General features: G+C 45.2%; 1 protein-coding gene across 8 annotated transcripts in view; it reads left to right on the top strand.

The window, feature by feature from the left end:
• Window positions 1-13,089, top strand: part of HERC2 (HECT and RLD domain containing E3 ubiquitin protein ligase 2) — a 232,709-nt gene that overhangs the window by 118,407 nt on the left and 101,213 nt on the right. For all 8 annotated transcript variants that reach the window (XM_077482785.1, XM_077482784.1, XM_077482781.1 and 5 more), the window contains exons 44-45: window positions 2,857-3,000; window positions 3,245-3,387. In XM_077482785.1, the coding sequence (XP_077338911.1) occupies window positions 2,857-3,000; window positions 3,245-3,387 (287 nt within the window). The remainder of the gene's footprint in view (window positions 1-2,856; window positions 3,001-3,244; window positions 3,388-13,089) is intronic.

Here is a 13,089-nt window from a genome sequence, read left to right as displayed (position 1 = left end):
CTTGAGACTGGCCCCTTTTGCCGGTATAGCTATGTAAAACATTAAAAATAAGGAACTATACTGTTTAAAATCCAGTAACTGTGACCGTTGGCAATCTTGGCATTCCAGGAATGTAACTTTTTTTTTTTTTTTAAACCATTAAAGGAGCTGTAAAGGCAGAAGGTTTTTTATCGTAATGAATTCTGTGCATTTAGATAAAAGCAAACCTGTGTGCAGCAGCCTCCCCAGCACCCCCTAATAACTTACCTGTATCCACAAGTGTATTTGCCATCAGGGACTCTCCTCCTGATTAGTTGAGACACAGCAGCGGGGCCATTGGCTCCTGCAGCTGTCAATCAAAGTCAGTTAGCCAGTCGGGGGGGGGGGGGGGGGGGGGGGAGAGGGGGTCTGCGTCTGGACACACAGAGCTGTGACTCTGCTTGGGTGCCCCCGTAGCTGCTTACTGTGAGGGCAGTCGACGAGAGGGAGGGCCAGGAGCAGTGACGAGGGACTCGAAGAGGAGGTTCCAGGGTGCTCTGTGCAAAACCAACTGTATGGAGGAGGCAAGTATAACATGAGGGGTTTTTTTTTTCACAAGATTTTACAATCCCTTTTTAAATTGATGGGTTTAGTTCCGCTTTTTTATTTTTTTCTTAGTGCTGTTCAGGGGCTCTGGGCTTCAGCAAAATGGCAGCCTCCAGCGAAAAGAAACAGGAGCCATGCTGGAGGCAATTTACAGCATAGAGTAATTTTGGTAGCATAATTATTAATGTATGTTCCTTGATAAACAACATCTTTTTTTTTTTTTTAATCAAGTTCTTATGGGTAAAGTTTTGCTTTAAGGGTTGGAGCATGATCAATAGGAATGGTAAGGGCCTTAAGAAAAACTGGAGAATCAACCTTTGAAGACGTAGACCTTTTTTTTATGAAATCCTCTAGAAAGAAGTGTTTCTTAAATCTTTCATAGACAAGAAATTGTTCTGAAATTGCTAAACTTTTTAGATAAATCTGTCAAAAACAGATTGAAGAGGAAAACCTTTGCAGTCTATTCAAGCTTATGAGAGCTGAGGCCAAGCACCGTAGTAGAAGTAATGTCAGAATACTCCAAATTTTAAAGCAAAATGCACAGCCAAGATTGTGATGACACAAGGGGAGACTGAAAATCATCTGAAGGGGACTCTCTTCCAGGGACAGAAGAGACCTGGCATCAGATGGCGAGTCCTCTAGAATAACTGACAGATCTAGAAATATTGGGCATCTTTTGTCAGATGAGATTGTGGGCATTTACCTTTGAGCAGGAGGGGCAACAAGTTTGTCCAAACAAGACTCTGAATCCTTCCATAACAGAAAAAAAAGTCCTCCTTCATGAAATTAGGAGATGGAGGATTGTCGGATAAGGAATGTAGAAGTAACTGCTGACAAAGACCTTTCAGACTTGGGCTTGCTAGAAATTTGAAGTTGCAAAATCCTTTCCTGTGATAATGTTTTCTTTGCATACATTACACGAGGGAAGCGGCCATAGCGCCAGGCATTAGGGTGTCATGCCTCAAAAGCATGCAGAGGGCCGACCAGTGGGGTGCCTTCATACGCGCGTCATCAGCAAAGTTCTGACTGCAGTGTAAATGACCGAGGACAAAGAGCGATTTATTTAGATAGTCCCCGGCTGTAATGTATATGGATGGGATCTAAAAGCATAATTATGCAGAGAAATTCCCAGACACTTTAAACAGCTGGGAACTCTAATTGTGTAAATTAGAAATTAAAATCGTTGCTCACTAAATGGGCATACCCCAACACTGACCTAATTTGAAGACTTCTTGTGGAAGGAACACTAAACCTGCTCTGCCACATTCTAAACCTAATCTAACCCTGTAAAGCAAAAACTGCTAGACTTGCCTATTCTGCAGCCGGTCTGGTCCCAGAATCGGCTGTCAGCGGCGGTTTCAGTGTGTAGGCGGGGGCATGAGAGGCAGCCAACGGAAGCCCGTAGCAAATCTATGGATGACGTCACTTCCCAGCCATTTCACAGCCATTGTCGGTCCTCTCCCGCACACAGCTTCTGCTGCTGGAAACCAAAACGGATCGGCTGCTGGATAGGTAAGTAAAGCAATTTTTGCTTTACAGGGTTAGATACATTGGGTTAAGAATGTAGCAGAGAGCAGGTTTAAAGTTAGTTTTTGCCTAGACTTGCACTTTTTAACATTCGTTATTCAGAAACCCCCCAGGAATACAAGACCAATGCAGAAGAGAATACCAGTATAGAAAACTGGGAAAATTGCTCCCAGGGGATTGGGGAGACTTCCAGTATTTAATGTCTGACCTGAATCTACCAGTGTGTGTGCGGACTAGAAAGACTTCAATAATTTCGATACATCTGTCATAGATATACCAGCACTGTTGGCTAACTGGAGAGACTTGCAGGACTGCATATGTCCAGTATGAATTCACCAGCACCACCAGTGTTGCTAGCAAAACATCTGAATCCACAGAGAGGGAGACATCCAGTCTGCTGAGGGCAATAAATGTTACTGAGAGGTGGAGGTTATGCCCTTTAAGGCACAGACCTTCCCTTTTTATTGCCTAGTGTCCCAATGCTTCTTTAGGTGGCAGTATAACTGTATGTTGCTTGATATCAGAGCTGTGCCCTTCAAAGAGTGATTTGAGAAAGAGCTGAATTTTCCCACATGTCCCAGGGTTTGCTTTCACCCCAGGCATGCTGGGACTCCCATTTAGCCAGGCAGAAGGTATGTACAGGTTACTTCTGCCCACAGTTAGAGTAATGGTTCTCTTACGCTTTCCTAAGGAACACATTTTAGATGTTTTTCTTAACTCTTATTGGGTGTAAGATTCAAGATCTACTGTTTCTTTGTTTTACAGACCAAGTGGATCTAGACCGCTTGAGGTGTCAACAGCTAAAGCTTTACATATTAAAAGCTGGATGGGCCCTTCTCTCTCATCAGGACAGATTGAGGCAAATCCTCTCCCAGCCATCAGTACAGGAGACTGGATCAATTCCAGCAGGTATGGCACTTTACTTTTTCTAGATTTTCTTTAGAATCCAGATATATCAATAATGTTTTACAGTATGTGGCTGCTTTTAACATGCATAATCTCATGTGTTTTTGGCAGTATGTGGAATACAGCAAGAGAAAATGTCTCTTCAGAAAGCTATAGAATGTTAATGTAGCCAAAACCATGTTTAAAAAAATGTTGGTTTATGCCCAAAGATTTTCAGTAAGTATTACAATTATATTTTCTTGTTTAGATGAAGGTGCTGCTGCCTCTCCTGATGTTGGGGACTTGTCCCCAGAGGGTCCACAACCACCAATGATACTACTGCAACAACTCTTGACTGCTGCTACTCAGCCTTCACCAGTTAAAGCAATATTTGACAAGCAAGAGCTGGAGGTAAGTGTCAAAATAGTTTTTCTTCTTTTTAACCACTTTAAGACCGGACCATTTTGCTGGTAAATGACCAGAGGTCTTTTTACACTTTGGCACTGCGCTGCTTTAACTGGTAATTGCGCGGTCATGCAATGTTGTACCCAAACAAAATTTGCGTCCTTTTCTTCCCACAAATAGAGCTTTCTTTTGATGGTATTTGATTGCCTCTGCGATTTTTATTTTTTGCGATATAAACGTAAAAAGACCGCAAATTTTGAAAAAAAATGATATTTTCTACTTTTTGTTATTAGAAAAATCCAATAAACTCAATTTTAGTCATACATTTAGGCCAAAATGTATTCAGCCACATGTCTTTGGTAAAAAAAAAGTCAATAATTGTATATTTATTGGTTTGCGCAAAAGTTGTCACATCTACAAACTAAGGTACGTTTTCTGGAATTTACGCAGCTTTTAGTTTACGACTGCCTATCTCATTTCTTGAGGTGCTAAAATGGCAGGGCAGTACAAAACCCCCCCAAATGACCCCATTTTGGAAAGTAGACCCCCTAAGGAAATTGATAAGAGGCATGTTGAGCCCATTGAATATTTTATTTTTTTGCCTCAAGCGATTGAATAATGACAAAAAAAAAATTTTTTTTTTTTTTTTTACACAAAGTTGTCACTAAATGATATATTGCTCACACATGCTATGGGCGTATGTGAAATGACACCCCAAAATAAATTCTGCTGCTTCTCCTGAGTACGGGGATACCACATATGTGGGACTTTTTGGGAGCCTAGCCGCGTACGGGGCCCCGAAAACCAAGCACCGCCTTCAGGCTTTCTAAGGGCGTAAATTTTTGAGTTCACTTCTCACTACCTATTACAGTTTTGAAGGCCATAAAATGCCAAGATGGCACAAAACCCCCACAAATGACCCCATTTTAGAAAGTAGACACCCCAAGCTATTTGCTGAGAGGCATGTTGAGTTCATGGAATATTTTATATTTTGCCACAAGTTGCGGGAAAATTACAAACTTTTTTTTTTTTTTTTTTTTTTTCACAAAGTTGTCACTAAATGATATATTGCTCACACATGCCATGGGCATATGTGAAATGACACCCCAAAATAAATTCTGCTGCTTCTCCTGAGTACGGGGATACCACATATGTGGGACTTTTTGGGAGCCTAGCCGCGTACGGGGCCCCGAAAACCAAGCACCGCCTTCAGGCTTTCTAAGGGCGTAAATATTTGACTTCACTCCTCACTACCTATTACAGTTTTGAAGGCCATAAAATGCCAAGATGGCACAAAACCCCCACAAATGACCCCATTTTAGAAAGTAGACACCCCAAGCTATTTGCTGAGAGGCATGTTGAGTCCATGGAATATTTTATATTTTGCCACAAGTTGCGGGAAAATTACAAACTTTTTTATTTTATTTTTTTTTTTCACAAAGTTGTCACTAAATGATATATTGCTCACGCATGCCATGGGCATATGTGAAATGACACCCCAAAATAAATTCTGCTGCTTCTCCTGAGTACGGGGATACCACATATGTGGGACTTTTTGGGAGCCTAGCCGCGTACGGGGCCCCGAAAACCAAGCACCGCCTTCAGGCTTTCTAAGGGCGTTACAGTTTTGAAGGCCATAAAATGCCAAGATGGCACAAACCCCCCCCAAATGACCCCATTTTGGAAAGTAGACACCCCTAAATTTAGGGGTACACTAGTGAGACTAGGTAATAAAGGGCGGGTGCCCTGAAACTATAAAAAAATAACTAACCAACCAGCGTCACCTGTAACAGTTATATGGTGATCACTGGTGAAAGGGTTAACTAGGGGGCAATCAGGGGGCTTTATGCGGTAGTATATGGGGGTCCCTGGCGCTATAAAAAGCTGCGGCGAACCTAAATACCTACTTGCCTAACTAGCGTCACCTGTGACACTAATACAGCGATCAGAAAAACGATCGCTTATTAGGCTGGGTTCACACTGGAGCGATGCGGGAACGCCACGAATGCGCGGCGGGTTCCCGCATCGCATGCCTCCCGGCGGCAGTTCACACTGCCCTATGCGAACTGCTGGGAGTGTCAGTGAAATGTTACTGACACCCCCAGATCAGTTCGCATATCGCAGTGCGATCTGAAAACTCGGATCGCATGGTGTGAACACCCATGCGATCCGATTCTGCTGCGGGCCAAAAAAAGGGTCCCGTGCGAATTTGCGGCGGGTGCGGCGAATGGCTGAACTCGAATCGCACAGAGATCGGATGTGATTTGCACTGCAGTGCGGTGCGAATCACATCCGTTCTCAAACCGCTGCAATCTGAACCCAGCCTTAGTGACACTGGCGACGGGGGGTGATCACGGGGTTAAACCTTTATTGGGGGGGTTAGGGGGGTACCTTAGAACTAAAGGGGGCTAACCCTAACTGCCCTAACAGTTATTAGTCACAAATGACACCCGCCGGGTGATCAGGGGGTTAAACCTTTATTAGGTAATAAATGGCGGGTGCCCTGAAACTATAAAAAAATAACTAACCAACCAGCGTCACCTGTAACAGTTATATGGTGATCACTGGTGAAAGGGTTAACTAGGGGGCAATCAGGGGGCTTTATGCGGTAGTATATGGGGGTCCCTGGCGCTATAAAAAGCTGCGGCGAACCTAAATACCTACCTGCCTAACTAGCGTCACCTGTGACACTAATACGGCGATCAGAAAAATGATCGCTTATTAGGCTGGGTTCACACTGGAGCGATGCGGAAACGCCGCGAATCCGCGGCGGGTTCCCGCATCGCATGCCTCCCGGCGGCAGTTCACACTGCCCTATGCGAACTGCTGGGAGTGTCAGTGAAATGTTACTGACACCCCCAGATCAGTTCGCATATCGCAGTGCGATCTGCAAACTCGGATCGCATGGTGTGAACACCCATGCGATCCGATTCTGCTGCGGGCCAAAAAAAGGGTCCCGTGCGAATTTGCGGCGGGTGCGGCGGGTGTGGCGGGTGCGGCGGGTGCGGCGAATGGCTGAACTCGAATCGCACAGAGATCGGATGTGATTTGCACTGCAGTGCGGTGCGAATCACATTCGTTCTCATAAACCGCTGCAATGTGAACCCAGCCTTAGTGACACTGGCGACGGGGGGTGATCACGGGGTTAAACCTTTATTGGGGGGGTTAGGGGGGTACATTAGAACTAAAGGGGGCTAACTCTAACTGCCCTAACAGTTATTACAGTCACAAATGACACCAATGCAAAAAAAAAAAAAAAAAAAAAAAAAAATGACATTGGTGTCACTGTGACTGGGGGGCAGGGGTAATTGGGGGGGTGATCGGGGGGTAAAGGGGGGGTGTGAGTGTGCCTGGCATGTTCTACTGTGTGTGTAGAGTGTTGGTGCAACTCACCGATCCGCTCTCCTCCGTGTCGGAACGGAAAATACCGACACGGAGGAGAGAATACATCACTTCCTCTCCTGTGTTTACATTACAGGAGAGGAAGTGATGTCACGGGGGATTTCCATTCGTCGAGAGCGATCGCGAGGGGGTGGCCATGAATGAATGGCCGTCCCCTCATCCCTGATCTCTCCCGAACGAATGCCGACCGCCGCAGGCACCGGGGGGGGGCCCGATCGGGCCCCCCACCCGCGGGCAGGCATGGACTTATATATACGCCAATATGCCTGCCCGTGCCATTCTGCCGACGTATATCGTCGTGCGGCGGTCGGCAAGTGGTTAATTGGGTTTCTATGTACTTGCAGTAAAAAATGGTAAGTGCCTTTGTGGGGAATGATTATGCAGATTGGATGTCGGAGCCTTACACACAGAAAGCCATGAAGTTAATATTTCTGAGGCTTTGTGGGGCTTGGACTGCTTGACTTAATGCTAACTCTTCCACCGTCTTGCTTAAAGTAATAACTCTGATCTTCTTCTGGGGTCCCCCACTGGCACTTCATTTAAAGTCCCACATTCCCTTCTTATATACTTGAACCCGGGATGGAGGTATGTTTTTTGTGCCTCATTTAAAGTTCCAAACGCTCCTCTCTTGGCTACTGGCGCTTCTGGCTCCTCTTTTTCACCGAGTGCCCCATAGGAAGCCTCTTTTTATAGGAGCACCTGTGTGGGCTCACTCCTGAGTCCATTGACTGTGACCGGGTGGCTCAGCCCTGCCCCACGCTCCTAGTTTCAGCATTTGACTGACAGAAATGGGAGCCAACTGCTCCTGCTATCAATCTGCCCAGAGAGGTGGGACAGAGCCGGGAGAGCCTTGGCTCCCATGCATAGCGCTGGATTGTGGATGGGCTCAGGTAAGTATAAGGGGGACAGGGGGGGGATTCTGTTACATAGAAGGCTGTTTGTTTATTTTTCTATTTTTTTTTTTTTTAAACCTAATGTGCCTAAGGCTTTAGCACTTTAAGGCTTCAGATACACGGAATGTTTTTACAACCTCTCCCAAACGATTTAATGTATTAAAACTTATTTTTTTGCCCCGTTTTACATGCCATGTTTGCGTCTAGAAGAGTTTAGTCAAAAATTAAAAACTCCTGTAAACGAAACGTGGCTAAATGCCAATTACCGTGTTTAGCACTTGAAATGCCTGTAAACTCAGCTTCTAAACACTTTTTTTTTTTGCGTTCCAAAAAAATGGCTCTAAACTCAACTGCCTAGAAATTGCTATAAACGACCCTGTGTACATGTACTGATAAGATAACAATAGAGGAGAGTTCAGGAGCAGTTGGGGAAAAAAAACTCCCAACTGCTCCTAAACGTCCGTTAACCAGCAGCAGTGTACATGGGGCCTTAGGGGGTGTGGTGGCTACATCTTTAGTATGTATGTTTTTTTTAAATTTATTATTTATTTTATACCCCTCTGTTTTCACCTGGTGATCTGGCCAGTAACGCACCTCCTGTATTAGGGTGCTTATGGTCTGACTGACAGAGCAACAGAGATGCCGTTGGACAGCAGCATTGTCAGCCTGGGGGGAGGGGAGTGTTGGATGCGTTAGCATGTTTAGATTGAAGTCAAAATCCAGCTGATGCTTTATAAGCAGTTACAGTAACAGCTTTGTTCTGTTTTGGAATAAAGGTTTCGCGTAAATAAGATGATAAATGTAAGCACCCCTGTCAGTGGTAAATGTCTCGTTATTATAAACTGATGAGTCTGGAAGAAAGCGTGTTCTCTTGAAAAAAAAAAAAGACTTGCTTGGCAAGACCACCCAATGAAAACAATAAAGAGAGCCTAAAAAAGAAAACTAATGCAGCTACCACATCTTGGAGTTGGTGAGCTGCAATCTATTACACCCCTTTCACACCAGGGCATTTTGCAGGCGCTATAGCGTTAGAAATAGCGCCTGCAATCCGCCCTAAAGAAGCTGCACCATTATGTGTAGTGTGAAAGCCCCGAGGGCTTTCACACTAAAGCGGTGCGCTGGCTGGACGTCAGAAAAAAGTCCTGCCAGCAGCCTCTTTGGAGCGGTGAAGGAGCGGTGTGTTTACCGCTCCTCCATCGCTGCTCCCTATTGAAATCAATGGGGCAGCGCTGTATCACTATTGCGGCGTATTGCCGGCGGTTTTAACCCTTTTGCGGCCGCTGGTGGGGGTAAAAGCGCCCCGCTAGCGGCCGAAATGCACCGCAAATCCGCCGTAAATCCAGCGGTAAAACGCCGCTAAAAATAGTGGCGTTTTACCGCCGACGCAATGGGCGGTGTGGTGTGAAAGGGGTCTTAAATGTTTGCTTTTGGGTTTTATACTACTTTAAAGTGGTTGTAAACCCTTACAACCAACTTTGACCTACAGGTAAGCCTAGATTAAGGCTTACCTGTAGGTCCAAGAAATATCTCCTAAACCTACACGGTTTAGGAGATATTTGCCGAAAGACAGGCACCGCTGTCAACGGCGCATGTGCCGTAGACAGCAGCGCGCCGCGGTCAACGGCGATATGCCGCGAGTGGCGGCTCCCGTGCCCATGCGCGGGAGTGACGTCATCGCGGCTTAGCCGAATGACCCACCGAGAAGATGGATGCGCCGTACTACAGGGGACAGCGGTGACTTCGCTGGCTCCTGTGTCGGGTAAGTGACACATAACGGACTACTATGCGATGCATAGTAATCCATTATGCTTTACCTTTGCAGGGAATGAAAGAGGAAGTAAACCCATCAGGGTCTTTAAGGGTTGGGTTTGCTCTTGTGAGGGAGGGAGATGCTGATCCCAGAGTTGAGCTTTAACACACTGACCTAGAATAAGGTCCAGTTCACACCAGAACATGTGCAGGAAACCCACTGCACTTGCATTCTGCAGCGTGTGTCAGTGATAACGATGCCCCAAATGCAGACGGCATACGCAGTACTTTTGCCTGCACCGTATTGCATGGTACAGTAGTACCATGAACCGGTTGCTGTGTTTTTTAACCACTTCAGCCCCAAAAATGTGGCTGCTCAATGACCAGGCCATTTTTTGTAATATGGCACTGTGTCACTTTAACTGACAATTGCGTGTGACGCTGTACCCAAACAAAATTGCTCTATCAACAAAAAAAAATAAAAAATTTTGAAAAAAAAAAAAAAACGAAATATTTTGTATTTTTTGCTATTATAAATATCCCAATTTTTATTTTTTAAAAAGACCACATTTTTTTTCCTCAGTTTAGGCTGATATGTATTCTTCTATATATTTTTGGTAATAAAAATCGCAATAAGCAAATGGTTTGCACAAACGTTATAGTGTCTACAAAATATGGGAAAGATTTATGGCATTTTTATTATTTGTTTATTCTTTTTTTTTACTAGTAATGGCAGTGATCAGCGATTTATTTATTTATTTATTTTTTTTTTAATTATTATTTATTATCAGGGATGCCACATTATGACGGACAGATCGGACAGTTTTGACACATTTTTGGGACCATTGACATTTTATACAGCGATCAGTGCTATAAAAACTGATTACTGAGTAAATGTCACTGGCAGGGAAGAGGTTAACACTAGTGGGCATTCAAGGGGTTAACTGTGTTCCCTCACTGTGTTCTAACTGTAGGGGGATGGGAGTGACTGCAGGAAATGTCAGATCGTGGTTCTGAGCTAGTAGGAACACACGATCTGTCTCTCCAGACAGAACAGGGATTAGTGTGTTTACACACATGTTCCTGTTCTGCCTCTCTTGCCCGCTATCCGGCTTTAAAGGGACTGACTTACAGCTACGATGGTTCGCAGGATCGTGCCGATCTGCCGCAGTATAATGACGGCAGCTTGTGGGCAAGCGGTTATAGTAGTGCCTGCAATACTTTTGGTGCAGTTTCAGCCCATTCAAATGAATGGGCTGAAATCGCAGTGAACCCAGATTGCATGTGAATTGCACAGGAACGCACAGAACGTTCCTGTGGGATTTGTGGTGTGAACCGGTCCTAAGCAGTAGACAGTATTCAGAACTGCAGACTTGTTCTCAGAGGATCTGCATGCTAGCCATCCATCTAGCCTCTGCTGCTGGTGGGTTTGGCAAATGTGGCTTTCGTTTTTTTTTGTTTTAGCACATGGTTAATACCTTTTTGATTTAAATAAGACCAATGGGCAGGAGCGGTGAAGGGGCGGTACACACACCGCTCCTAAGATGCTGCTAGCAGGATTTTTTTTTTACCGTCCTGCCAGGGCACTGCTACAGTGTAAAAGCCCTAGGGCTTTCACACTGGAGTGTGAGGAGCGGCTCTTTCCGGGTGCTTTGCAGGCGCTGTTTTTAGCGCTGTGGCACCTGCAAAGCGACCATCTTAGATCTCCTTTTATGCAATTTTTCCATATCTATGCAGTAACCCAACTTGAAACTTCTTTCCTCTCTGCAAGAGCTTTGTGTAATGAAAGCCAGGCATTGCTGCTTCCTGGGTTGGCTGGATCCCTCCCACAACTTTACTCTCTGCAGCGACTGTGTCGCTACTATTGGTATACGGTAGTTGGATTTGCATAGACATTTGGTGCACATAAAGTGGATTTGTATCCTTTGTGACTGCTTATGGTTAAATTAAAATGTTTGTGCCTGGAGTTTATCTTAAAGCATTACTAAAGGCAATTTTTTTAAAATAATAAACATGTTCAAGCAGCCCTGAATCTCCTCCTCTGGGGTTCCCCACCAGCACTCTTCGGCCTTCCTCTTCAGTGTTTGCCCCCATAGCAAGTGCTTGCTATGTGGTCAGACGTGCAGGGTCTTTCACAAGCTGTGCTCTGTGTGTCCATAGACACACACACAGCATGGCTTGGCGCTGCCCTGCTCCCTCCTCACAGAATCTGACAGCAGCAGGAGCCAATGGCTCCCACTGATTCCTTCATGTCCTGTGAGGGGAGAGAGAGGGAGCACTATGCTGCTCTCGGGCACAGCGCTGGATCGTGGATCGAAAGCACTAAGTGTGGTTTCTCTCTGGGGCTTCTTTTCTCTTATCAGCAGGAGTCATTTTTTTTTTTTTGTCCCCTATAGTGCGAGCTGCACGCAGGATGTTTTCTCTATCTCTGAAGTGCAAGATGCGGCAATCATCGGGCGTGGATAAGAGCGGGGGGGGGGGGGAGGTTTAGAGGGTATCCTGTGTGCCCTTTCAATGGCGAACAACCGAGAAAATGTGGTGTCAGGCATATTATCTTTGAGCCACGGTTCTAGAAAATGTTCAGGTTGTCTACCTTCAGCCTTTTCAGGGAAACCTGCAAAATGGACATTGTTTCTTCTCTATCTGTCCTCCATGTCCCCCAGCTTATCCGTATGAGCATTCACCTCCATATGTATATTTTGCACTTTATTTTCTAATGGGCGAACGACATCTTTCAGGTTGCTTATTCTTTGTTCTGCTTCCGTGGGCCTTTCTCTTATATGCTGTACATCTTGTTTCAGAAAATTAATTTCTGCCCTCATCCCGTCAATATGCTCAGTCAGGGTGGTTTGGCAAGTGTGTATAGCCTCCATTATTTCAAAGATGGCTCTCCTGTTCCCTCAGCTGGCGCCATTACCCCCCTATCTGCCTGAAATAATCTGTCAAGGGAGCTTCGCCTCAACCCTTTGGTTCTGGGGGGCAGCGGGCTTACCTTGCCACAATGTTCAGAGGAGCAATCCTCTCCACTCTGCAAGGATTCTCCAGGGCTCTGCTCTGCTGCCTCATGGTCAGGATCTTGCTCTGCGCCATCTTTGGACCCCCATGCATAGCGGGACAGGCATTCGGCGGCAGATTCTATGGGAGCTGGCCCGTATTTTACCATATCTCCCCATGCAGCTAGGTCCGGTGAGTGTGATGGTCACTGTGCTGTTTAATTTCGGTGTCACTGACACTCACGATGAGGTGAGGATAATTCGTCCTGCCGGGAGCTCCGTCTCAGTGCTGCTAACATGTCGGCCACTGGCTCCGCCCCCAACATGAGTCATTTCTGAGAAGTTTTCCGACACATGAAAAAATGTGAAAAATGGACCCTCGCGCTATTAAGTGCTCAAACGTGCAAAAATGACTAAATACGTGTCAAAAAATGGAAAAGTAAAAATTATAGCAATACAAAATCCACAGTGAAAGTGATACAAAAGTGCAAGTGTTGCTAAAAAATGCAGCGGGACAAAATAGTTAACACCAACTATCACATAAGAATAAACAAAGTAAAAAGTCCTGCGCAAATGGTGCCACTAAAAAATAAATGTATAAAGAAATATAAATGTATAAAAAAATATAATATATAAAGTCAATAAATCAAGGTGTACACACCGATGTGTGA

The sequence above is a fragment of the Lithobates pipiens genome, unplaced genomic scaffold (assembly GCF_037356315.1).
Source record: "Lithobates pipiens isolate NorthernLeopardFrog02 unplaced genomic scaffold, aLitPip1_a1.2 Scaffold_16, whole genome shotgun sequence".
Taxonomy (NCBI): Eukaryota; Metazoa; Chordata; class Amphibia; order Anura; family Ranidae; genus Lithobates; species Lithobates pipiens.
This window is presented reverse-complemented; position numbering and strand designations above follow the sequence as displayed.